Consider the following 27,612-nt stretch of genomic DNA (forward strand, 5'->3'; position numbering starts at 1 on the left):
ATGTCTTCGGATGCTGAGATGGCCATCTTTGGGGAGGCAGCTCCCTACCTCCGAAAGTCAGAAAAGGAGAGAATCGAGGCCCAGAACAAACCTTTTGATGCCAAGTCATCCGTCTTTGTGGTGCATCCTAAGGAATCTTTTGTGAAAGGAACAATCCAGAGCAAAGACTCAGGGAAGGTCACTGTCAAGACTGAAAGTGGAGAGGTGAGGGAAAAAACAGGCTGAAGGTCACCATTTGATTCCCAATCTCAGCTCTTAGCTGACATACATGCATCACTTTTCTTTGTCAGACCCTGACCGTGAAGGATGATCAGGTCTTCCCCATGAACCCTCCCAAGTACGATAAAATCGAGGACATGGCCATGATGACCCACCTCCACGAACCCGCTGTGCTGTACAACCTCAAAGAGCGTTATGCAGCCTGGATGATCTACGTAAGTACCAGCAGCAGTCTTCCTTTGGGTAGCAGGAGGAACTGCTCTGCCAGGCTAAGTGGAAGCCAACGTGCTGTCTCCCTTCCTCGCAGACCTACTCGGGTCTCTTCTGCGTCACTGTCAACCCCTACAAGTGGCTGCCGGTGTACAACCCGGAGGTGGTGTTGGCCTACCGAGGCAAGAAGCGCCAGGAGGTCCCTCCACACATCTTCTCCATCTCTGACAATGCCTATCAGTTCATGCTGACTGGTGAGTGGCTGTAACTCCCTTAAGGCAATTATACTGTGAATACCTTTCAGGGGAATAACAAGTTGTGTCTAAACTCTCAGTTTGGACTGTTTCTTTCCAGAGTCGTTTCCCAGATCACCCATATTGTGTTACTCCAAAGATTCTAGATGTCCCTTAAACTGAACCTGAGAGAAGCTGTGTTTAACTCTAAGGACTATTAAAATAAGTAGCGTAGAGTGAATTACTCCAGATCTTTTTTCCTCTTCTTAAGTCCCTCAATGGTATCACAGCAGGTTTAGCACTTTAACATACCATTTCAGGGTTTCAACAGTGCACATCTGAGCTTTAAGCTGCAAAAACATTACTTCAGTGGGCAATAAAGCCATTTTCTCCTTCTTTTGGGTACAGTATAAAAATATATTAATTCTTAAAGAACAATAAGAAAATAATGAGAATGTTTCAAGTCAAAAAAGTGGCCTCCTCTTGTAGCAGTGTGCTGTAGCTACCCTGGCCTACCAAACATTTGAAGAGTTCCTTAATGTAGAAGTCTCTGTGGCTGCCTATAAGACATGGTGGGGTGGATTGCATGAGTGCAACTCTGAGCAGTTCCAGTTGAAGTAATGAAAACTAAAAATGACAAATTTTTTGACTTGTGTTTACCTGCCTAGTCATGTGGTAAAACTGGAGTGCACAAGGCTGTGTGATGTGCATAATATGAGGGAAACAAGAAGTTGGGTGTGTGTAAGGAATAGTGTTGTGGACTTGAGTGAGTAAAGAATTAAGATCAGGTATAGGTGTTGAGATTTGAGTCAGGGATTATTCTAAATGCTAGTCAATCGCAAGCAGACAACAGTGTATTCTAGAGGGAACTGGCTATGAATCATATGGATTTGTGTCTCTCTGGCTAATGGCTTCAGTGAATAGGAATCACTCCCTGGATTACATTACAAAGTTATGTTAGATATACCTATGGAATCTTTTTCTGGTAAGATGTCTGCTTTAATATTCTGCAGCCAAGAATATACATGCCTGAAAGAATAATCCCTAAAGTACAGAAAAAGAGAATATATTTTCAGTGAGCTGATGGTTCCTTTGATGGGCCTGGAAACAGCTGGGGCAGGGTAGTATTTGGACTCCCCCACTTGCCATTAACTCTCTATGCTGGGGGGGTGCAGATGAACTTTTATCATGTAACGTAACATTAACCTGCAATTTTAATTTCATTTGAATATTTTCTCTTTTATTTTCTTTTTTTTCACTCTGTAACTTTTAAAAAATACTCAACTCTGAAGATTTGTAAGAAACCAAGCAAAAAATCAAAAAAGAAAATTAAGATGGTGAAAAAACCTACATTAGAAAACATTCATTCTTCTGTACTGGATAAAAAGATGAATGAACAAAGGAAAGGAAAAAGAAAGGGGGAAAAAAAGCTTTGCTGAAACGTTTCATTTTTTATAGAATCTAAAATCTTTCCTAAGGCAGAGTATTACTAAAGGGAGTTACTTAATTGCCAAACAAATGTTTTTGTCACACAACTATCATGATACCTTATTTTTAGACCACTTTTAGCATTTTCTGTGTTGTTCATCGGCATTAAAGTTTCTTTGTTTCTGCCTCTTTCTCAGATCGCGAGAACCAGTCGATCCTGATCACGTACGTACACTCCCTGCCCGGGTCCCTGCGGGGCTGCCCGGTGCCAGGGGCCCTCCTGCCTGACCACACGCTCTCTGCCTCTCTCTTTGGTTTGACAGCGGAGAATCCGGTGCAGGGAAGACTGTGAACACAAAGCGTGTCATCCAGTACTTTGCAACAATTGCAGCGAGTGGCGAGAAGAAGAAGGAGTCAGGCAAAATGCATGTGAGTTACCAGTTACTAACATTTTGTCTGGTTCTGCAGTTGTTATGTGGATTGAACTATGTGGTTTAACAGTCATTATCCTGTAGGGAACGCTTGAAGATCAAATCATCAGCGCCAACCCACTGCTGGAGGCCTTTGGAAATGCCAAGACTCTGAGGAACGACAACTCCTCACGCTTTGTAAGTTTTCAGTCAAAACCAGCTTCAGTTTACAAGTGGGAAGAAGTGTATTGTTATTGATTGCTTCCTGAAGTTTAATAATAAGAAATTTATATTCATGTTTCCTCAAATATTTCCTCATTTTATAGTTAAGTATTGAAACAAAAGATAGAATACACATATAAATGACAGAAATAAAACTTAAAATGGAAGGTAAGTATACATTCAATACAAATATATCCTGAAATGGTAAACTGGTACAATGATATATACGTATTTTTTTCACTGTATAAAATGTTCATTCTCTAGTCCAGCCCTCAGCAAGACTTACTTCAAATCTAGATCAGATTGTTCGGGGCCTGATACAGTAAAGTTTTGAAAATCTCCAAGACTGGAGTTTCTACAGTCTCTGGGTACCTTTCCTAGAACTGCAATGCGCTTATAGTAAAACATTGGTCGTCATGTCTAGTCGGAACTTCTCTTGCTGCAATGTGTGATGTTGCCATTTGTGCTTTCATAGTAAACCTCTGGTAAAAGTTTAGCTCTGACTTCTCTGTAACTCCCTTTAGGAAGTAGAGTTCCCTTCTGTTCTCCAAACTCAGTCTATTTATCCCCTCTTTAAAACTGTCATCTCTTTTTTTTGTTTCCCCCTCTCTTAAGGGTAAATTCATCAGGATTCACTTTGGCGCCACAGGAAAACTGGCTTCTGCTGACATTGAAACATGTAAGAGACCTCCTGACCTGGTCACATTCCTTCCTCCCTTTTCACCTCAGTGTACTTTCTCAGGCCTAACTCTGTCCTACCATCCTTGCCAGATCTGCTGGAGAAGTCCAGAGTCACTTTCCAGCTCAAGGCAGAAAGAAGCTACCACATATTCTATCAGATCATGTCCAACAAGAAGCCAGAGCTAATTGGTAGGAAGTAGTATAAATTGTTTGATGGGGTCTGAATGTGTTTAACATTTGTCTTCGTTCCTATGCCCAGATATGTCCTACTCCTCTTTACAGACATGCTCCTCATTACTATCAACCCATATGACTATCACTTTGTGAGTCAAGGTGAGATCACTGTTCCCAGCATTAATGACCAGGAGGAGCTGATGGCTACAGATGTAAGTGACACAGCGCATATCGGTATGGTGAAAGTTCCATTTAATGGCTGTCCTGGTTTCGGCAGGGATAGAGTTAATTTCCTGTCTAGTAGCTGGTACAGTGTTTTGGATTTAGGATGAGAACAAAGTTGATAAGGCACCGATGTTTTAGTTGTTGCTAGGTAATGCTTACACTAGCCAAGGACTTTTTAGTTTCCCATGCTCTACCTACTAAGGAGGCTGCAGGTGCACAAGAAGCTGGGAGGGGGCACAGCCAAACTGGCCAAAGGAACTTTCCATACCATGTGACGTCATGCTCAGTACATAAACTGGGGAAAGCTGGCTGGGGGGGGCACTGCTCGGGGACTGGCTGGGCATCGGTCAGTGGGTGGTGAGCAATTGTACTGTGCATCACTTGCTTTGTGTATTATTATTATTACATTATTATTATTGTTATTATTATTTTATTTCAATTATTAAGCTGTTTTTATCTCAACCCATGAGTTTTTCTCACTTGTGCTCTTCCAATTCTCTCCCCCATTCCACCGGGGTGGGGGGGAGGAGTGAGTGAGCGGCTGTGTGGTACTCAGTTGCCGACTGAGGTTAAACCACAACAATGGCCCGGAGGTTTATTGGACCGATTCTGTTGCCAGAGTGCCATTGACATCCTGGGCTTCACTCCTGATGAGAAAACAGCCATTTACAAGCTGACAGGGGCTGTCATGCACTACGGGAACTTGAAGTTCAAGCAGAAGCAGCGTGAGGAGCAGGCAGAACCGGATGGCACAGAAGGTACTAGGATAATTTGCTACAGATGTCTCTGTACTACCAGCAAAATTTTGTATTGTAATATCAACTGAGTCTGTAGAAACAGTGTTTTTTTTAAAATGACAAGCATTTTTCCTTCTAAGAAGATTTTTTTTTTTTTTTAAAGAAGCTGGGTTCAGCATTTCAAGGACAAAAAGATTACTTAGATGTCTTCTTCTCATTGTCTTTAAGCCTGAATTCTAAATTTTTTGTTTTCTTGGCTCTGAAATCTCCTCCACTGTCTTACATTGCATTGTCTCTCCTCTGTCCTCCCAGTTCTAAAGAATGACATTGAAAGAAACAGGCAGACACGGTTTGTCAATACCTGACTCTGAAGCTGGTGTCACCGGCAGAATTTTATTTCAATCATGGGATGATCTAGGTGACACCAGGCCTGCTGGGGTCTGATGGGATTCACTTTTCTCAGTGGGGGAAAAATATTTATGCTCATGTGTTAGTGGGACTGGTTGAAAGAGCTTTAAACTAGATTCAAAGGAGGAAAGGGATAAAATTAGGCTTACTAGAGATAAGCTATGTGATGGCATGACAACGTCTGAGGGATGGTGTGCTAGTGAGAGCTTACACTCTTCTCACAATGTACTGAGTACTCTGGAACACATTTGAAATGTTTGTACACTAATGCACACAGTATGAGGAATAAACAAGAGGAACCAGGTTCTTTGGCTCAGTCCCAGAGCTACAACGTCATTGACATAAGTGAGACTTGGTGGGAAGAGTCCTGTGACTGGAGTGCAGTGATGGATAGCTATAGGCTCTTCAGGAGTGAGAGGCAGGACAGGCAAGGTGGAGGGATAGCACTGTATATAAAGGAGGAGTTGGACTGTACAGCGCTTGCAGTTGGGGACGACATGGTTGAAAGCTTCTGTGTAAGGATTAGGGGAAAAGATAATAAAACAGATGTTGTTGTGGGAATCTACTATAGACGACCTGGCCAGGATAGCGGCACTGATGTACTATACTATACAGAATTAAGGGAAATCTCTAGGTCAGTTGCCCTTGTCCTTATGGCTGACTTCAACTTCCCAGATGTTAACTGGGACTATCATACAGTAGACATGAACAGGTCCAGGAAATTCCTGAAAGACGTTGAAGATAACTGCTTGATACAGGTACTAAGGGAGCCAACTAGGAAAGGTGCCCTCCTAGACCTGTTGTTTGTAAATAGAGATCTTCTTGTAGGTAATGTGATGATTAGTGGCTGTCTTGGCCACCGTAATCATGAAATGGTTGTTTTTAAAATCTTTGGTGATACGAGAAAAACTGTCAGCAGAGCTACTACCCAGGATTTTGAAAGAGCAGACTTTAGGATGCTCAAGGAACTAGTTAGTAAGGTCCCCTGAGAATCTGTTTTTAAGGACATTGAGGTCCACAAATACTTGTCACTTTTTGAGAGCCATCGTTTAAGAGCACAGGAGCAGGCAATTCCAATGTGTTGGAAGTCAAGCAAGCAGGGCAGAAGGTGGCTTGACTGAACAGGGATCTCCTTCTGGAACGTAGGAGGAAAAAGAAAGTGTATGGACTTTGGAAGCAAGGTCAGGCTACATAAGAGGACTGCAGAGATTTTGTTCACCACTGTAAGGAGAAAATTCATACAGCCAAAGTTCAATTGGAGATGAAGCTGGCCAGTACTATGCTGGATAAAAAAAAAAAAAAAAGGTTTTTTAAAGTATGTTAACAGCAAAAGGAGGACTAAAGAAAACAGTGGTCCATTACTCGATGAGGTTGGTCAGCTCACAAATAGGGATAAAGATAAAGCAGAGACATTTAATGCCTTCTTTGCCTCTGTCTTTAACATGAATGGTGGGCCCTGGGACCCCCAGAGCCCAGAGCGGGAGCACCATGACTAGGGGAGAGATAAGCTCCTAGCTGACTTTGAACTTGGACAGGATTTGCTGCTGTAACTGAATGCACATAAGTCTATGGACCCCAATGGGATTCATCCCAGGGTACTGGAAGAGTTGGCCTATATTGTGAGACCTCACTCAGTTATTTATCAATGGTCTTGGGAATCTGGAGAGGTCCCAAGTCAACTGGAAGCTAGCAAATGTTATTCCAATTTTCAAACAGGGCAGAAAAGAAGATAGTGGAAATTATAGGCCTGTCAGTCTCACTTTGGTGCCTGGTAAAATATGGAGAAGATTATTCTGGGAGTTATTAAAAAACACTTGAAAGACAATGCAGTCATCCATCAAAGCCAACATGGGTTCATGAAGGGAAAGTCATGCCTTACTAACTTAATATCCTTTTATGACAAGGTTACCCACCTAGGGGATGAAGGGAAGGCAATGGATGTGGTTTTTTTTGATTTTAGCAGAATTTTTGATACTCTCACAGTATCCTTCTGGACAAAATTTCCAGCATACAGCTAGACATGTACACAATATGATGGGTGAACAATTGGCTGAAGGGTCAGACTCAAGGGGTTGTAGTAAATGTGGTAACATCTGGCTGGCGGCCAGTCACTAGTGGTGTTCCCCAGGGCTCAATTTTAGGTCCAATTCTCTTCAGTGTTTTTATCAATGACCTGGAAACAGGAGTTAAGCACACACTAAGTTAAATTTGCCAATGATATTAAATTAGGAGGAACCATTGATTACCTTGAGTCTAGAGAGGTCTTACAGAGACATCTTGATAGATTAGAGTGCTGGGCAATCACCAACCACATGAAATTTAACAAGGACAAATGCTGGATTCTGCACCTGGGACAGTATAATCCTCGATGTACATATAGACTGGGGGACAAGAGGCTGGAGTGCAGCCCTGCAGAAAGGGATCTAGAGGTTTTGATTGATGAGTCTACAATGAACCCTGGTGGCCAAAAGGGCCAACCGTATCCTGGGGTGCATTAAGCACAGTATAGCTAATTGGTCAAAAGAGGTGATATTGTACCACTCAGCATTGGTATAGCCTCACCTTAGGTACTGTGTGCAGTTTTGGGCTCCGCAATATAAAAAGGATATAAAAATATTTTAATGTGTCCAAAGGAGGACATAAAAGATGGTGAAAGGACTAGAGGGCATGACTTATGAGGAACAGCTGAGGATACTAGGTTTGTTTAGTTTAGAGAAGAGGAGACTGAGGGGTGACCTCATTGCTGTCTACAACTTCCTGATGAGGGGGAGTGAAGAGTGAGGTGCTGATCTCTTCTTTCTGGTGTATGGTGATCGGATGTGAAGGAACAGCTTAAAGCTGTGTCAGGGGAAGTTCAAACTGGATATTAGAAAAAAGTTCTTCACTAGGAGGGTGGTCAAGCATCAAAACAAGCTCCCCAGGGAAGTGATCATGGCCGCAAGCCTGTCAGTGTTCAAGAAGCATTTGGACAATGCTCTTAGATGTATGGTTTTACTTCTAGGTTGCCCTGTATGGAGACAGGAGTTGGACTTGATGATCCTTGTGGGTCCCTTTCAAATCAGGATATTCTATCATTCTATGACACTTATAAACTAGCCTTCAGAGAATATTTTGTTTTGAAAAAATTTTATCAAAAACTGTGCATCATCCAATAATTGATTATTCTTCTCTCTCTTTCTGTTATCAGTTGCTGACAAGGCCGCCTACCTGATGGGTCTGAACTCAGCTGACCTGCTCAAGGCCCTCTGTTACCCTCGAGTCAAGGTTGGGAATGAATATGTGACCAAGGGCCAAACTGTGCAACAGGTAACAACCAGTTGGTGATTGGGAACCTTTGGCTTGAATTAACCTCATGAGCATTCTCTTCAGATCCGCATGGTAACTTTCTTTCTTTCCTCCTGGTATAGGTGCACAATTCAGTGGGTGCTTTGGCAAAGTCTGTCTATGAGAGGATGTTCTCGTGGATGGTTGTTCGCATCAACCAACAGCTGGATACGAAGCAGCCCAGACAGTACTTCATTGGTGTCCTGGACATTGCTGGCTTCGAGATCTTTGATGTAAGGAAAAGAGTTTGTTAACTGCTTCCTAGAAGAGCCATCCAACTATTAAGGAAACTCAGAGAAATACATTGTTTTATTTTACATGATAGTGGAAAAAATATTATGTACTTATAGGAGCTCAGAAGCACCTGGCCATACAAAGGTTATGGATTTACATGAAGAACAACTCAGTAATAACACTCTCCAGAAGTACAAAAATTCTTATAAGGCATAGAAAGTGGGTGTTAAAGGACTCTCAGATGGGCCATTATAGGCTGAAAGTGCTGGCAAAGGAACACAGGCTTTTTGCAATGTCAGTTTTGATGTACTAGAGCACCAAAAATTATGTGTTTCAGGTTGCAGTGAAAACCAAGGATTTGATCTGAAAGAAGAGAAAATTTTGAATAGCATAATTGAAAGATTAAAACTGAATCAGAAAGAAGTGTTGTAACATGCCTAGGGACTAACCTTCTCAAATTTTTCCCTGAGTATGCTTTATAACGGTGTAGAAATTAAGAATATTTATTACAAAGAATACCTGAAAATCCTTTGAGAGCACTGAATTTGAAGTCTGTCTTCCTTCAATATGAAGGGAAAGGTGTTATTGAGAATGCTGCACATAGCACTTAGTATAGTGTAGTTTTCACTGTGGAAGCTTGTGAATTTAAATTTCTCAAGTTTTTCCTCTTTCAACATATGATACCACTGTTGCATGACAAGAGCAGAGTGCTGACATGAGAGAAGAGAGCTGCAGTGCTAGTCTTCAGATGCATGACGTGCAATTACATATTGTTCCTCCGACCACAGGCACTTACTATGTTGAATAGCCCTAGTCAGTATTAGGAAGAGGTCACTTGCCCTGCCGTTGGCTCTTTCCACTAGATATAGTTGTTAAGAAAATCACAGATCAGGCTGCTCAGCTGTGTCTGGTACATGCCTGTTACAGGAAAGGTGCTGTAGAAGAGTGCTACAGATGAATTATAAGCTGATCTAACCATAGATCTAGTCTGAGCTGGAAAGTAGTGGAGTAAATCTCACTGTTTTATAAAAGTAGGAGCACACTTCAAAAATAGCTGAATCTCTGTTTTGCAGTTCAACAGCCTGGAGCAGCTGTGCATCAACTTCACCAATGAGAAACTGCAACAGTTCTTCAACCACCACATGTTTGTGCTGGAGCAGGAGGAGTACAAGAAGGAGGGAATTGAATGGGAGTTCATTGACTTTGGGATGGACCTGGCGGCCTGCATTGAGCTGATTGAGAAGGTATCCTTCCTGTTCAGGTGCATTATGCATCTGGGAATTCTATAGTTACTTGACATCAGCTTTCAGAGGACTCTTCCACATTCACATCTGTTGTGGTTTAACCCCAGTCGGCAACTAAGCACCACACACGTGCTCGCTCACCCTCCCCCCCCAGTGGGATGGGGGAGAGAATCAGAAGAGCAAAAGTAAGAAAACCCATGGTATGAGATAAGAACAGTTAAACACTTGAAATATAATAATAATAATAATAATAATAATAATAATAATACTACAATAATAATAATAATAATAATAATTGTAATGGAAATTAAAACAAAGAGAGGGGAAAAAAAACCCAAGAAACCAGGGAAAAAAAAAAATTATGCAACTGCTCACCACCCGCTGACCAACGCCCAGTCAGTCCCTGAGCAGTGATTGTTGCCCCCCTGCCAACTCCCCCCAGCTTATATACTGAGCATGACGTCATATGGTATGGAATTCCCTTTGGCCAGTTTGGATCAGCTGTCCTGGCTATACTCCCTCCCAGCTTCTTGTGCACCTCCTCACTGGCCGAGTATGGGAAGCTGAAAAAGTCCTTGACTTAGTATAAACACTGCTTAGCAACAACTAAAACATCAGTGTGTTATCACATTATTCTCATGCTAAATCCAAAACACAGCACTGTGCCAGCTACTAGGAAGAAAATTAACTCTATCCCAGCTGAAACCAGGACAACATCCAAACATTCAGTTTTGGTTGTTCAAAATACCTGAATATGTAGCTTATTTTATCTGTGAGGTTTCAACAGCTTCATGGCAGCAGCTCTGTACTGATCTATTTCCAAGAGCCAAAACACTGCAAAGCTCCCAATAACAGTATTCTTTCATGACAGCATTCTTTCATAAGAGCTAGTTATTTTCCATTATAGAGCCTGTAAGTTTCTCTTAAGCTCTGATAGATTCATTTCTGCCTAGCAGTACAGCTGCAACTGGAGATTTTTATTTTCTTTTTTAATATTTGCAATATAAAAGATGGAACTTCAAAAATTCCAGTTGATAGTCATCCTCTCATGTGCACCAATTGAAGCAATAAGAGAGCAGTCAAGTTCGTTACAGGACATGGCATTCAGTAACTAGGAGGACCTTGACCAAAGAACACTTTTATTAAGACATATCTGTACACTGTGAGCTGTTTAGACCAAGAGTTTTTGTGAATATGACATTTTTAATTTTATTTTTCAAATTTTCTGGCACAAATAATGTAAATTTCCATCAGTCACTGAGCCTTTGAAAGTAGACTGGGTAAGTATCCATGTTTAACCCTGCTCTTTGGATTTGAAAAGAGACAGCAGTATTGTCTTACTGATACCACAGTCTTTATTTGTGATTTTATACTCTACTGAGATAAGACCAGCCACCTTTGTGTTAAAGGCCAATTTGACATCTATGTTTATTTTGCCTTCTTCCAGCCCATGGGCATCTTCTCCATCCTGGAAGAGGAGTGCATGTTCCCCAAGGCAACTGACACCTCTTTCAAGAACAAGCTCTATGACCAACATCTGGGCAAGTCCAACAACTTCCAGAAGCCCAAACCTGGCAAAGGCAAGGCTGAGGCCCACTTCTCCCTGGTGCACTATGCTGGTACAGTGGACTACAACATCTCTGGCTGGCTTGAGAAGAACAAAGACCCCCTGAATGAAACTGTCATTGGGTTATACCAAAAATCGTCTGTGAAGACACTGGCCTCACTCTTCGCCTCTTATGGTGGAGAAGCAGGTCAGTTCTATAAATCTTTAGATTCATCCATGCACAATGTACAGGGAGAATCACAAATTAAAATTTTAAAATATATATTTTTTTGATTATGTAGAAGGTGGTGGTGGCAAGAAGGGTGGCAAGAAGAAGGGTTCTTCTTTCCAGACTGTCTCAGCTCTTTTCCGCGTAAGTATTTGTTATCTCTGCTGATCTGGAAATGGAAAATAAACTCCCTTGAAATCTGAATAGTTCCTGGTTCTAGTTTGGTAAGCTGTAGTCATAGTTTTTTAGAGTTCTTGACCCATGTTCTTATAGCAAGGAAATCCATCATGCCATTTAACCTCTGTTGCAGTGGATGCAGAGCTTATCCCCTTATCTCCTACTTTACAATGATGTTGTCAGCTACCATAATAAAATTGTCTTATATAGCCTAGCAGCCTTCCTTCCCTCTCTTCCAGATTTCAAAGTGGAATACAGTCTTGTAATAAGATTGTTTTGCCTTTCTGATTAAATGACTTCTTCACTCTTCCCATGTCAGCTGCATACTCTAGGAGTTGGTCTGGTGTGTGTGAAATATCCCCATATCTTGAGCTCTAGACTGCTGACAAGTCAGAGGCTTAACAGTTCTTTCTCAAGCCTCAGCCTTCCTGCCTGGCTTTTCCGTATGCTTCTCCCAGGTGAAGCTGTTGTTCTTCTCTGCAGGTATTCAGGACCATATACTCATCCTTCACCTTAGGGGTCCCTTCTTCAAATGGCCTATTTCTTCCTGAGTTGCTTTTGTTCTGTTCTTGGTCTCCTTGTCCAGCCTCCCCTGGAGTAGAAGATGGGCATGTGTGCCTGGACTCCAGGAGCAGTCACTGGTACAGGTGTAGACCTCTCATGGGTGAAGGACATTTGTAAATGTCTCTTTAGCTGTCCTCCTGCTCTTATTTCTCCTCCTGTTCTTCCTGGTAAACTCACGTTTTACATCACACACTTGAAAAACTGTGAGTTTTCCAAGATAAACTTGATAGCTTCTGCCACATTGGTTTTTATTCTGTTTTGGTGTCCACCATCATTGCCAAAAGTGGCTTTTCAAAAATACGACTTACATCTCAAAAATACCTCTTTTGATATGGGTTAAAAAAATTGGGAATCTGCCCTCTCAGTTGTGATTTGAGGCAGGGGGAATGTTACTGATAGCTGTTCAGTTTACAAGGCTTTGGACCACAGCTGGAATCTGTTGTCCAGTTCTCCATTACTGTCATCTTTGTACCTACCTCTGAATCACATATAAAAAAATAATCTTTCACACTTGGCTCCACAGGGAACACAGACAATAGGCTTTTTAAATAAATACCAATATTCACTCAAATTAACTCATTATTTAGAAGTGAATTTGTGAAAGTTATCAAATACAGTGACATTTCAGATAAAATTATGTCATTAGCACTCTCTATAAGCTTTCCAGAGCAAAATCACAAAATTTTTTACATTTTATTTTATCACAGTATTCATAAAACTGAAGAGAATACTATATTCATATGGGTCCAGCAAATTTGATAGCATTATAGTGGTTTTACTGTAAAGGTGAATGTGCAGAACAAACATTTACTAATATAAAATTTTGTTCATAATTCTTCAGGAGAACTTGAACAAGCTGATGACCAATCTGCGCAGCACTCACCCACATTTTGTGAGATGCATCATCCCCAATGAAACAAAAACACCTGGTAAAAGCCTCAAGTATATAGAGATTTTCCTGTGATACTGAAGATCTCTATGTTGCAATCCACAATATTCACTTGTGCTCTGAATTGTTAGGTGTCATGGAGCATGAACTGGTGCTGCACCAGCTTCGGTGCAACGGCGTGTTGGAAGGGATCAGAATTTGCAGGAAAGGATTCCCCAGCAGAGTTCTCTATGCTGACTTTAAACAGAGGTCAGGTTTCTCCAGAATACTGTTTTATTATAGCTAAGTTTACATGTATACAACCTTAACCCAGTGGGACAATTTAGGGCTATGTTATGACATTGATATATCTTTTGTAGAGATGGGATGAGTACTCTTTGTTGTCTTTACTCAGCACCATATGTCTCACCTGTAATTTTGATAGCATTACCTGACTCATTGAAAGCAAACAGGACATACTGGTATCCTCCCTAGAAAGGTCCTGACATTGTCTGTTGCAAGAACAGCTGGAATTTGTATAAGCAATTATCAGGGAGCACCAATGGCCAACTGCTCCCTAAGAGAAGGAGAACTGGAAGCTGAAGGTGACCCCAGGGCAGACCCTCACCAACAACACCCAACAGGGTGCAGTCCAAGAGGGTCTGAAAACAGTGGCCAGAGCTGGGAGCTGGTAAGGGGTCCATCGACAATCCGAGACAAGGCAAGCATTGAATCAGATCCAGAGGCCATCCAGGTAGTCCTGTCAGGAGCAGCAGGAGATGGGGCTAGAGACAGCACTGGAAACAAAGCTACAATATCCATACAAGATCTCCATTGAGGAGACAACTACCTACAGTATAGGCCCAAGATCCATCAAGAACGCAAGGCCAGAGACTGGGCCGGAGAACAGCTGTGATGTAACTCTTGCAAGAAATGAGATCCCAGGCCTAAGTTGAAATGGAGCCCATGGGCCCATGGCAGAGGCCCTAGGTGAGCCTGGGCAGGGCCGTTAAGACCAATTGGTGTCTTCAGGGTGCTGAGAGCAATATGGTTACTTAGAGACAGCTTAGATGGTGTGCCAGGTTTCCTTCCAGTCCCAGCTAGTTCAAATGCCAAGCTAATGCAGCTTTTTTGTAACCTCTATATGTTAGTTATTTAAATAATGCATTCATTATAATATTTAACACAGTATTCCCATTTTTTTGACAATTATTTTACTGTCAATGATACTGTAATATCATCTACTCCACATAGAATTATAATGGGTAAGTTGTAGCAAAAGTTTCTCACATTGCTCAGAAAATGTATCTCTATCTAATAAAGAAATGTCTCAAAAAATCAGTCAAGGTTCAGCTAAGATATTGTCCTGCCATGTTGGGAAGCCAGCAAGCTTGGATTAAAAAAGAATGTTGGCTTGGGTAATAAGAATATTCTTACATTCTGTTTTTTCCTACAGATACAGGGTGTTGAATGCAAGTGCTGTCCCAGAGGGACAGTTTATGGATAGCAAGAAAGCTTCTGAGAAACTCCTTGGATCCATTGCCATTGATCACACCCAATATAAATTTGGTCATACAAAGGTACAAGTACAACTTGGTTAAAATATGAAGATGTGTTACAGAAATATTAAGATAGTTATGAATAAAATATGAGTAGAAATGTACATGCATAAAAACACTAGAAAAAACAGTTCAAGGACTAAAGCAACAGCATGAATAAATAGCCAAGGACATGTTTGCTAGCAGTAAAAGTGGTAGCACTTGTAACTGGTAGCAGGAAGACGTAGCTTGCACCAAGACAACAGGGTAGTCCCATCATCAGTCTGTGCTCTGTTAACTAGGAGGATGGCAACAGAAAGACTTTATCCAAAAGATACAGAAAATGAGGACACAAAAGAAAATGGACAGCAGCCTTCACTGAGTTTTGTGAAATATGAAGCAATATTCTGAGGTGAAATAACATTCTGCAAAGTTATTGATTCCTAAAAGGATAAAAAAGCCTCTCCAGTTACCAGTTTGTGACTGCCAGTCAGGATAAACCTAGAGGGTATAGTGAGGAACTGGTAGCTGAAATTCATTGTCTTCTATATATCAGACAAGTCACACCATTCAGGCTGCCTGGACACATACACACTGGTGTGAAAGTGTGAGTGGTTACAGTCAATTTAGAGAACTAAATAAAATAAAAATATCAGCTTCCCCTTCCATAAAGTCTCAACGACTTTGGTAACAGTAATTCCTATGGAAATTTAATCTGTTTGTGTTTTGATGACCTAAGAGTGATGTCTTATGTCATCCCCTTTCTCAAGGTGTTCTTCAAAGCTGGGCTGATAGGTCTCCTGGAGGAGATGAGGGATGAGAAACTGGCACAGCTCATGACTCGCACACAAGCCAGGTGCAGGGGCTTCCTGATGAGAATGGAGTACCAGCGAATGGTGGAGAGGAGGTAGACATTCTTCTTAAAGTTCTTCTCATTGCCCATTGTTTCTGCAGGCACCACACTGACAATTCTTCCTATGTGTCCTGAGCAACTTGCTCCAGGTGACTGTGCTTGAGCAGGAGTTGGACAAGATGTCCTCCAGAGGTCTCTGAGTCTCAAACACCCTGTGATTCTGTGAGTTAGTCATTCTGTGTTTGATTTGCATTTCAGGGAGGCCATCTTCTGTATCCAGTACAACGTTCGTGCATTCATGAACGTCAAGCACTGGCCCTGGATGAAGCTGTTCTTCAAGATCAAGCCCTTGCTCAGGAGTGCAGAATCTGAGAAGGAGATGGCCAACATGAAGGAAGAGTTTGAGAAAACCAAGGAAGAGCTTGCAAAGTCTGAGGCAAAGAGGAAGGAGCTGGAGGAGAAAATGGTTTCTTTGCTGCAGGAGAAAAATGACTTGCAACTCCAAGTGCAGGCTGTGAGTACCATCAGTGCATTTCATACTTCTTGGTTAGTAGAAAATGAAAATCAAACATGCCTTCCAAAGAACAGAATCAAATAGGTCAGATTAATCTGTGCAGCAACCATGATGAAATTCAAATTTATAAATAAGGACCATACATAAGACTATCCTATATGTGGCTTTGGCAGGTGATTTGGATTGGAGAGACTTCAAACTTTCATCCCCACAGACTCAATGTAAAGAAGAAAATGTCTTCAATAAAAGTATATGTGTGTATATAAAATATATAAAAAATAGAAACATGTATATGACATAGATATATATAAAACATGTAAACACATGTGTGAATATATATGTATATTTTATATATACACATAAAGTGTATATATATAAAATGTATATATATAAAGTTTACAAAACTTTATGTATATACATGCACAGTGCGAAGTATATACATATAAATTACAGGTGACCATATGGTCACATGCTAAAATGTTGTCTGAAGTATTCTAATAGGAACAAGAATAAACAGAGGTGTGAAAGAATTGCCACCATTTCAGCGGCTTCAATGTATGATGAAAAGCATGGGAGACATCTTTATCTTGAGAATACACTTGTGGTTGAGGAGGTTCAATTTTTCTGAAAGAGCATTTCCTTTAGGAGTCAGGATGCTGGGTTCCAAATCCTCACCTGTATTATTAATATGCTACGTAGCAATGATCACTGAGGCAAAGGTCAGAAGCAAAACCTAGAGAATATGTGTGACTGTATAGAGCTTCGCTGTGAAATATCACCCCACTGAAGACTATGAAACTGATTATGTCATATGTAATATTCTAAGCAACAAAATTGAATGAGTGAAAAAATCACAAGATGTAACCAGTAATAAGAAAACCTTCAAGAATTCTTTCTATTGTAGGAAGCAGATAGCTTGGCTGATGCTGAGGAAAGATGTGACCAGCTCATCAAAACCAAAATCCAGCTGGAAGCAAAAGTTAAGGAGATAACTGAAAGAGCAGAAGATGAGGAGGAGATAAATGCTGAGCTGGCAGCCAAGAAGAGGAAATTGGAGGATGAATGTTCAGATTTGAAGAAAGATATTGACGATCTTGAGTTAACACTGGCCAAGGTTGAGAAGGAAAAACATGCTACCGAAAACAAGGTATACAACAGATATGGTGACTCACATTCAAGGAAAAGAGATCCATTTCAAATTCTTGTAACAAGATTGTTTTCTTCTTCAAGGTGAAAAACCTCACAGAGGAGATGGCAGCCCTGGATGAGACCATTGCCAAGCTGACAAAAGAGAAGAAAGCCCTCCAAGAGGCCCATCAGCAGACACTGGATGACCTGCAGGCAGAAGAGGACAAAGTCAATACTCTGACCAAAGCTAAGACCAAGCTGGAGCAGCAAGTGGATGATGTAAGCACACGTGTAGCTAAATGAACAAGAAAACTTTGTAGAGGAAAGCGTAGCCAGCAGAGCACTGATGGTCTTGCTCTTTTTAGCTGGAAGGGTCCCTGGAGCAAGAGAAGAAACTGCGCATGGACCTTGAGAGAGCTAAGAGGAAACTGGAAGGAGACCTGAAGCTGGCAAATGACAGCATAATGGATTTGGAAAATGATAAGCAGCAGCTGGATGAGAAACTGAAGAAGTAAGTGTGGCTGTGGGGCCCCTGAGTGTTGGGCTGGGGCACTTGTCTTTTTTTCTTTGAGCTCTAACCCGGTTTGCTTTGCCCAAAGGAAAGACTTTGAAATCAACCAGATCCAGAGCAAAATCGAGGATGAGCAAGCCCTGGGCATGCAGTTACAGAAGAAGATCAAGGAGCTGCAGGCAAGTCTCTCTTCCTTCTCTTCTGCCCTTCAGAAATACAGCAGGTAGGAGGAGGGCATGGGTGTGAAGGGTCCGTAATGTTCCCCAGGCCCGTATTGAGGAACTGGAGGAGGAAATTGAGGCAGAGAGAACCTCTCGGGCAAAAGCAGAGAAGCATCGGGCTGACCTCTCCAGGGAGCTAGAGGAGATCAGCGAGCGCCTGGAGGAAGCAGGAGGGGCTACCGCAGCTCAGATTGAGATGAACAAGAAGCGTGAGGCAGAATTTCAGAAGATGCGTCGTGACCTCGAAGAGGCCACGCTGCAGCACGAAGCCACGGCTGCCGCCCTGCGGAAGAAGCACGCGGACAGCACAGCTGAGCTTGGGGAGCAGATCGACAACCTGCAACGAGTGAAGCAGAAGCTGGAGAAGGAGAAGAGCGAGCTGAAGATGGAGATTGACGACTTGGCCAGTAACATGGAGTCTGTCTCCAAAGCCAAGGTACTGAAAAATATACGGAAAACAACTTGAAAATAAATAATGTTGAAAGATATCCTTTTAAAACATGGTCAGGTTACAACATAACTCTCTGTCTCTGTATGGAACTGTATTTCCAACCTAACGCCAATGAGCAGTATATAGCTTGCACGTTTGTTCACACTTTTCTGGTGAGAATCCTGCTGTTCAGAATGAGGAGGCGTCCAGACACGAATCTTCCTTCGTTCTCTGTGATCTCCACAGGCAAATCTGGAGAAGATGTGCCGCACTCTGGAAGACCAGCTGAGTGAGATTAAGACAAAGGAAGAAGAGCATCAGCGCATGATCAATGACCTCAGTGCTCAAAGAGCTCGTCTGCAGACAGAGTCAGGTGAGAGAGAGCCTCCTCTGTGTTGTGGAATGGGAGAGCATCCTAAAACAGTTTGTTTGGGTCACGAATGACAATGAATAGATTTCCTTTCTGTGTGCTTTCCTAGGTGAATATTCGCGCCAGGTGGAGGAGAAAGATGCTCTGATTTCTCAGCTGTCAAGAGGCAAGCAGGCTTTCACCCAGCAGATTGAGGAACTCAAGAGGCACTTAGAAGAAGAGATAAAGGTGATGACTTTTCCTACAGCTGGCCACTGAAAACACTCTTAACTTCACACTGCCTAGTGGGGACAGGGTCTGCTTAGCACAAGCCATACTGGGAGAAGATTTTCATTCCTGTGGGGAGTGCGATTAGCGGATTTTGTCCTCCAGGCTTACAGTTGTCCTTCATTGCAAACACCTACACCCTCCCAGCGGTCATGTTTGCAGTGTTAAATTAATTCATTGGAAGAGATTTCCCAGGATATTACCATTCCTGTCCCAATCCCACTCTCTACCCAGGCCAAGAATGCCCTGGCCCACGCCTTGCAGTCTGCTCGCCACGACTGTGACTTGCTCCGGGAACAATATGAGGAGGAGCAGGAAGCCAAGGGGGAGCTGCAGCGCGCCCTGTCCAAGGCCAACAGCGAAGTGGCCCAGTGGAGAACCAAATATGAGACGGACGCTATTCAGCGCACGGAGGAGTTGGAGGAGGCAAAGTATGTGGGAAGGTGGGGAAAGCTGGCAGAGGCTAATAATGGAAATTTGAAGAGATCATTGAGATACTGAAAGGCAAAAACGTAGTAGTAGGTTGGAGAGGAGTGAAATGCAAACATGTACTATAAGGGATATGGTTTTGAAAAGCCCCAGTAGGCCATATGGCAAAGAATGCAAGAGAAAGGCAATGTATAGTGTGTGCAGAGGGAAGAGGGATGCCTAGACCCTGGGGAAAGGAAAAGGGAAAAAAATGACTGCCTGGGACAGGCTCTGTACTGGGTGCATGGGGACCAAATACTGCAAAGTGCCTCAGCACTGTGGTGAAAAGGCCAACACAATCTCCATTTTGGTCCCCAGTTATGAGCTGTGCTTACCTCTCCCAGGAAGAAGCTAGCACAGCGCCTGCAGGATGCAGAGGAACACGTTGAAGCTGTGAATGCCAAATGTGCCTCCCTGGAAAAGACAAAGCAGAGGCTGCAGAATGAAGTGGAGGACCTGATGATTGATGTGGAGCGGTCAAATGCTGCCTGTGCAGCTCTGGATAAGAAGCAGAAGAACTTTGACAAGGTCTGTTGGGCTCCAGGCCTGGGGTTCCCGAGCAGAGCATCCCCTCCTGATTGCCACATCCACACTGAGGTCCTGTTTCTTTTCAGATCCTGGCAGAATGGAAGCAGAAGTATGAGGAAACGCAGGCTGAGCTGGAAGCCTCCCAGAAGGAGTCTCGCTCTCTCAGCACGGAGCTGTTTAAGATGAAGAATGCCTACGAGGAGTCCTTGGACCACCTGGAAACGCTGAAGCGTGAGAACAAGAACCTGCAGCGTAAGTCCCTGGCCCTCTGCTCCTGGCAGGGCTTTCTCACAAGCTTGTCTACTGAGCATTCCACCTGGGCCTGTGCCTGCAGGTCTGCGAAGATGGCTGTCACCTTGGTGTGGCAGGGCCCTTCCCATTCGGCTCTGTGCCTGACCATGCCATTGGTCTTTGTTCCCACAGAGGAGATTTCCGACCTCACGGAGCAGATTGCCGAGGGAGGAAAGGCGATTCACGAGCTGGAGAAAGTCAAGAAGCAGATTGAGCAGGAGAAATCTGAAATCCAGGCTGCTCTGGAGGAAGCTGAGGTACATGCCCATAATCATTTTTTTCCAGAGAGGGGTACTGAGGAATAGTGTGAGAGATAAAACTTGGGACCGTCAAGGAAATGTCATTGCTCTCTCTCTGTTTGGTCTGAAGCTCAGGCCTCAGTTTCCACACCATCCAGAGCAAAATACTCCCACTTTTCTCTGTAAGAGGTAGTTTGGAAGAGAACATCTGTAGTTAAAATCCTTTTATTGACACTGTTTCTTTCTTATTCAGGCCTCCCTAGAACATGAGGAGGGGAAGATCCTGCGCCTCCAGCTTGAGCTCAACCAGGTGAAGTCTGAGGTTGACAGGAAGATAGCAGAGAAAGATGAGGAGATCGACCAGATGAAGAGAAACCACCTCAGAATTGTGGAGTCCTTGCAGAGCAGCCTGGACGCTGAGATCAGGAGCAGGAATGAAGCCCTGCGGCTGAAGAAGAAGATGGAGGGAGACCTGAATGAAATGGAGATCCAGCTGAGCCATGCCAACCGCGTGGCTGCCGAGGCACAAAAGAACCTGAGAAACACACAGGCAGTGCTCAAGGTTTGTTTAGCAAAGATACATATAGAACAATGTCTTACCTTACGTTTTCAAAACTCAAGAGTGCTGTGCCACCTTGTAATTTCTCTTGTGTCTCTTCTACAGGATACCCAGCTACACTTGGACGATGCTCTCAGGACACAGGAGGACCTGAAGGAGCAGGTGGCCATGGTGGAGCGCAGAGCAAACCTGTTGCAGGCTGAAGTTGAGGAGCTACGGGCAGCCCTGGAGCAGACGGAGCGGTTGAGGAAAGTGGCTGAGCAGGAGCTTCTGGATGCCACTGAACGTGTGCAGCTCCTCCATACCCAGGTAAGGGCACTGTGTGGAAACCAGTCACGTAGTCCCAATGTGGAAGACTGATGTTTCAGAGATCAGGTTGTGAGAATGGTCTAGAATAGCTTCTCTACTGCTATCTACAAGGGAAGGCATATTCACAACCCATCACCTGAGCCCACCACTCACATTTTGTAAACAACCATTTATACAAGAATTCCAGATTTTGAATTGCAAGCTTGAAGCATAAAAACTTGGCTTAGACTGCAGGTTTGGTATTGCAGGCTTTATAATAAAAATCTTGCAATCTCTCTTTGCACAGAACACCAGCTTGATCAACACCAAGAAGAAGCTGGAAACAGACATTGCCCAAATCCAGGGTGAAATGGAGGATACGATCCAGGAAGCCCGCAATGCTGAAGAGAAGGCCAAGAAGGCCATCACGGATGTGAGTCGGGGGCTCCTTTCACTGCTGATGGTGGATGTATTCTCCCCCAAACTCTCTCCAGCCCCAAAATGGCTTTGTCCCTTTGCTCTCATCAGGCAGCCATGATGGCAGAAGAGCTGAAGAAGGAGCAGGACACCAGCGCCCACCTGGAGAGGATGAAGAAGAACCTGGACCAGACAGTGAAGGACCTGCAGCTCCGTCTGGATGAGGCTGAGCAGTTGGCACTGAAGGGAGGCAAGAAACAAATCCAGAAGCTGGAGGCCAGAGTGCGTAGGGCTTTTATTTTTGCATGAGTGAACATGTCACGTTAAGCAGCCAGCAGGGAAGCTCCAAAGATGGGCTTCTCATTGCAGGTGCGGGAGCTGGAGGGGGAGGTTGATGCTGAGCAGAAGCGCAGCGCTGAAGCCGTGAAGGGTGTGCGCAAGTACGAGAGGAGGGTGAAGGAGCTGACCTACCAGGTAAGGCAGGAGGCCTCCTTGGGCTGACAGACCTTCTTTGCAGGAAGTAAAGATTTTTGCGCGTGATTGCCAAGGGGAATTGCTAACTGACACGGTGGGGAAACCAATTCACTCTCTTTTCTGTTTGCTAACTGCTTTAGTCTGAGGAGGACCGGAAGAATATTCTCAGGCTGCAGGATCTGGTGGACAAGCTGCAAGTGAAGGTGAAATCCTACAAGAGACAAGCTGAGGAGGCTGTAAGTATCACTCTGACTGGTGGTAAAGACACTTTCAAAGGGGGTAACTTGGGCATTGAGGATTTTGAGCATTTATGAGGGTTTTTTTCTTTTTATCATGATATGTTTCAGGTTTGATAAAGTGTCCTCAGGACTGATTAGGAATTCACAGAGTAATAAGCAAATAGTTATATCTGAAAATATGAGGACTATATCAGATTATAAATTAACTTATTTTCAAATCTAAATAACCCTCAATTCTCCTTCACATTAACATATCAATTAAGTAATTTCTTATAAGATATCTGACTAATATAATATTTCTAAATTGGTTTGGGTTTTGGTTTTTTTTTTTTAAAAAAGATGATGGTTTTATTTGGTATTTCTGTCCCCTGCTAATAGAAATGGTTTTTTGATAAGCATGCTAGACTTATGAAGTTACACGTAATATGGAAAGGTACCTCCGAGAAAAAGTAGACTGAATTCTTAGAAGGCTGCTGTGCTTCTATTTATACCATTTCTAGGGAATGTGAGTGACCAGGGTGTTCAAACAGCGATTTAGCATTTCATGCTGCATTTAATGCAGAGGAGAGGCCCAGAGGTGCTGCTCAAGATTGTTGGTGCCTCCTAGAAGTGGTCCAGAAATGGTGGCAACATGCTATAGATCAGTTTCCAGCACCAGGTGGAGCAATTATCCCAGCACTTACGAGTTCTCTGTCAAAACAGAGCTCATGAGGAAAAATGCATTCATCTCGCTGGAGTGCACAGTTTTTCTTCCTGAGGATTGGGCTGATACATTCTGGTCCAGGTGATAAACTGCCAAGCGAAGGAGTGCAGGAGGAGGTGAGCAGGATGTGTTGTTTCTGGAATGCCAAACAAGAGAACAACAGTTCCTCAGAGAGACTCTGAAGGTGCAATAGCTCAAACCCCGCATTACATAGAAGGACAGATTACCTGAAGTTACACTTGATGGAGACTTCCAAGAAGTTGGAAGCTTTTGACATCTGTCATCAGGAGAAGGCACATTCACCACCTACAGATGTACACTTATAGACTAGATACAGGGTCTGGTGACAAGTGAGATAAGCTTCTTCAGAGGAGGCATTCCACAAAATGGCAGTGAAAGTGGTCGGACACTCCTTTCTAAATAGGGTGGAGGAACTCATCTGCCAACCAGATCTGCTTTCTCAGGAAGTTTGCTACTTGCCAAGGGCTCTAATCCAGGATGTCGTGGAGGGACTAATAAATCTTGGCTAGTCATCAGATCATTAACCATTGTTTCTCCTAGGCATGTAGGTCCTGCTTTGAGAAGGAAGCAGGACTAGGTAAGCTGCTGAGATCCCTTTCATTGTGAGTTAATCATTGTTTCTGATACTCAGTGATATTGCCCAGAGATTACAGAGCTACAGTGAAGGGCATGGGAGCTCAAATGTTGTCCTCTCTGATTCTGCTGATCAAGATGACTGTTTGGGTATGAAAAGATGCATTCTTCAGGTCAACAGCTGGTTACGTGGCTGATGTTACAAGCAGGGCTTTGGCTTTTATTCCTTTTGTGAGGAACAAGAACTTCTGGGGAATGGTGGATTTATCTGAACAAATACGGTAAGAGCATATTTGCCAGCATGCAAGCCAGGGCTTTAAACTAGGTTTATTGGGGGATGGTAGCAAAATTCCCCAAATAAAAAGACAAATGGATGCAGGGAGGAAGTATCTGGGGGACAACATGACAGGGAATGTTCTCACACCTCCCCTGAGAAAGCAGCATGACAGGAAAACCATCTCACATGGTAGACAAAGTCATACAGCATGGGGAACATGCAGGAGGAATTAGACATCTGTGTACAGTCACTGCAGAGCTAAGACCTCCCTGAGATCACAGACACAGTGTGCTAGCTCTTATGACTGGAGTGCTGTGTTTTTAAGGACCACTTCTACAGAGCACAGGAATGTGCAGGAAGTCAAGCAGTTTTGGCAGGAAGCTATATATTCTGAACAGAGAATTCCTGACTAAGCTCAAATACAAGAAGAAAGTATATGGAAAGTGGAAGCAGGGATGAGCGTCTTGTGAGGAGTATAAGGACATTGCCTGAACATACAAGGATGGAGCCAGGAAAGCCGAACTGTAGAGGAAGATTGAGCTAGGAACCACTTAAGCAAACTGGACATACACGAGTCCAATAGACTAGATGGATGCATCTGACTGTGCTAGGGAAGCTGGCCGATGCCACTGCAATTTCTCTATTAACTTTGAAAGGTTATGGCAAATGGTGAAAGTCTCTGATGACTGGAAAAGCACTCATCTTAAAGAAGGGCAAGATGGAGGATTTAGGAAGCCACAGCAAATCAACCTTACTTCAGGCACTGGGAAGATCATGTTCCAGATCCTTCTGGAAGTAATGTCAAGTCACATGAAGGAGAAGGAGGTGATTGGAAACTGCCAGCATGGATTTATCAAGGAGAGTTCTTTTTGATGTTTTCAGTGGTCAAATGTGGTGTTGTTGAAAAGGAAACAAACTTGTCTCAGAGGTGCATGTTCAAAGGATGAATGCCCAAAGGGCACATGTTGCATCAGCAAAATTCTGACTGACATTAGGGTAAATATTTTCACCATGAAAGTGCTTAGGTGCTGAAACAGGAGCCCATTCATTCTTGAGGATGCTCAAAACTCAACAAGTGCCTGAGCAACCAGATCTAACATTGGTGCTAGCCCTGTGTGAGTGGGAGACTGAACTGGAACGTGGCCTAAGGTTCCTGCCAACCTGGAAGTTCAAAGTCCCAGTCCTTGGATTGGATAAAAGTTGTTCATGATTGTCCGAGTATTTCGTTCAGAGGTAACATGCGCTTGTTCTAGAAATACATGCCAATCAACAAAAGGTAGATGGTCATTGAAGGCAGGCAGGCAGAAAGAAGGAAAAGGGGGGTTTAATAACTGCTTGGATTAGGAAGTCAATGATGTTTACCCTTGTCTCTTTTCTTTGAGACAGACACTTTCTGTCTGTATACATTCACAGGTATTTATTTTCTGTAAATGTCTTGCCAGAATTCAACAGGCCTAAAGCATCAAACAGAATGTTACTTCTACAGGTCATCAAATCTGGGTCATCAGAAGCAGGATTGCAAATTCAGCACAATCATATTTGAAGATATTTAGGTGACCAGCAATGGTTTCTTTTTAGTTCAGTTCTGAAATCCAGACATGTATGGATGCACTGAATTCCTGATCTGACAAGTTCTTCTAAGATACAACATAGCATGGCCTCAATCTCCTTACTGCTATATGCATTGGTTAAAAAATACAGTTTTAGTATTATTCTGTAGATAAAAAGGAGTTCCATCAAGCTTTTAGTGAATTTTCTAGATAAGAAACCAGAAAGACAGAGGAGATCTGAATTAAGAGTCTAGATAAGAGCTGGAAAGTGGGAACAGAGGCTATGGACCTTCCCCTTCCTTCAGGAATTCCAAGGCTACAGGCTTTCGGTTTTCACAGCTCCCTCTCCTCCCACAGGAGGAGCAGTCCAGTGTCAATCTCATCAAGTTCCGCAAGATCCATCATGACCTGGAGGAAGCTGAGGAGCGGGCTGACATTGCAGAGTCACAGGTCAACAAGCTCCGAGTGAAGAGCCGGGAGATTTACAGGAAAAATGAAGGAGAAGAATGAGGATCTGGAAAGTTGTAAAGTGACTAGGGAATGCACAGAATGTGAAACTCCCTCACTTTTTTCTGAAATTGTAGTTTGTTCCTTTAGAAATTTGTAGAAAATAAAGATTGTAGAGATCTTGGCATAGTAAGCTTTTCAAATGACCTCTTTTTTCTTCTGCAAGCTCATTAATCTTTTCTAAATCCTTAATTTTCTCTGTTGTTTATTGTATACCTGCATTATGATGTATCCTTATATATAATAATGAAAAATTATTAAATATATATATGTTTATATATATTCCATTATATACACATGTTTTTATATATATATTCCATATGCTGCAATACATGACTGACAATGGAAAGTAGTGTTAATGAAGGATCAAGTGGGGGAATTATTGTTTGACACTGAGTGATTGTGAAAATGCCTTAGCCTAAGCAGGTTTTCTGTAGTATGGTTTTTATGCTGTCCTCAATTTCTCCATTTCTTTCAGGGCCATATCAAGTAATGTTATACTGAGATCTTTTACTGTTAGTAATTTTAACATTTCAGGGGGAGAACTGTTTCTGGGATGAAGGTTTCAATTTTGTTGGAGATTTCCTCAGTGGGAGGAACGTGGGTTTTTATTAGATTATTTTTATTTCATTATATTTATATCAAACTAAGCAGTGCAGATTAACGAAGTTTCCTGTGCTGGTACTTAACATATTACACTGTGACATATCCAGCCATTCTTGATGCTCCTCCTAATCTGTCACATCCTTTCTGAGATGAAATCACCAAACCTGCCTTTAGTAGTCATGATGTGAACAGGCCATGGATGCACACTGCAGGAAACTAATGGCCTGTGCTATGTGCCGTATGAAGGCACAAGTAAGATGAACTGCCAGCCATAGCTTGGGGCACAACTACCTAAAACCTTTTCATAATGAGCCACCACAAAACCCCGAAAGGCTTCTAAACTAAAAAATCAGGCTTAGCAGCATATCACCTGGTTGCTCATACATTATTAAACAGAAAAACAGACTAGAGAAGACATAGAAACAAACAAAAGCTTACCAACAACTGGCCATCTGCCCAGAGAGTCCTTGCAGGCAGGTCCTTGCATCCAAATTGGCTTTAGTTAATTCTTATGTCTCTTTTCAGAACCGCAAGGTCCACCCAGTCCCACCAGGGTCCAGGAGGTTGCTCTTTCCTGCACTCCTGCATCAGGCTAGCTGCTGTTCCTCACTATTGCAGTATCTGGTGAGCTGCAGGCTTCTGGCACCATGCTGTGCCTCCATCACCTACTACACCCTGACCAGGCATGGTACTGCTTGAGAACAGGAGCATCTCACTCCTCCAAGCCTGTTGCTATGCTTAAAGAAACATAACATATATGCTAAGAACAACTGAATAAAACATAATCTAACAAAGGATGTTTTATAGAGTTAGTAACAGCCTTTTCTCATATCAGCTGGCATATCTGGGAAATGTGAATAACATATCCCGAACAGCCTTACTTCAGACTTTCTTCAGGATCCTGAAG

At 42.9% G+C, this 27,612-nt stretch overlaps 1 protein-coding gene across 1 annotated transcript; it reads left to right on the plus strand.

Annotated features, from left to right (window-relative positions):
• LOC143168046 (myosin heavy chain, skeletal muscle, adult-like) lies at nt 1-26,102 on the plus strand. The gene is made up of 38 exons (XM_076354129.1): nt 1-204; nt 291-434; nt 527-683; nt 2,288-2,315; nt 2,414-2,519; nt 2,606-2,698; nt 3,338-3,401; nt 3,494-3,592; nt 3,686-3,789; nt 4,422-4,560; nt 8,135-8,253; nt 8,355-8,504; nt 9,579-9,749; nt 11,197-11,503; nt 11,598-11,668; nt 13,107-13,194; nt 13,286-13,403; nt 14,590-14,713; nt 15,442-15,578; nt 15,783-16,038; nt 16,943-17,185; nt 17,269-17,445; nt 17,532-17,677; nt 17,766-17,856; nt 17,945-18,334; nt 18,575-18,701; nt 18,808-18,926; nt 19,200-19,396; nt 19,778-19,961; nt 20,048-20,213; nt 20,385-20,509; nt 20,745-21,053; nt 21,156-21,359; nt 21,646-21,771; nt 21,867-22,037; nt 22,125-22,229; nt 22,370-22,465; nt 25,950-26,102. The coding sequence occupies exons 1-38, from the start codon at nt 1-3 to the stop codon at nt 26,100-26,102; spliced, it is 5,808 nt and encodes a 1,935-aa protein (XP_076210244.1).
• The last annotated feature ends 1,510 nt before the right edge of the window (nt 26,103-27,612 follow it).

This window comes from Aptenodytes patagonicus, chromosome 16, assembly GCF_965638725.1.
Source record: "Aptenodytes patagonicus chromosome 16, bAptPat1.pri.cur, whole genome shotgun sequence".
NCBI classification, from domain to species: Eukaryota; Metazoa; Chordata; class Aves; order Sphenisciformes; family Spheniscidae; genus Aptenodytes; species Aptenodytes patagonicus.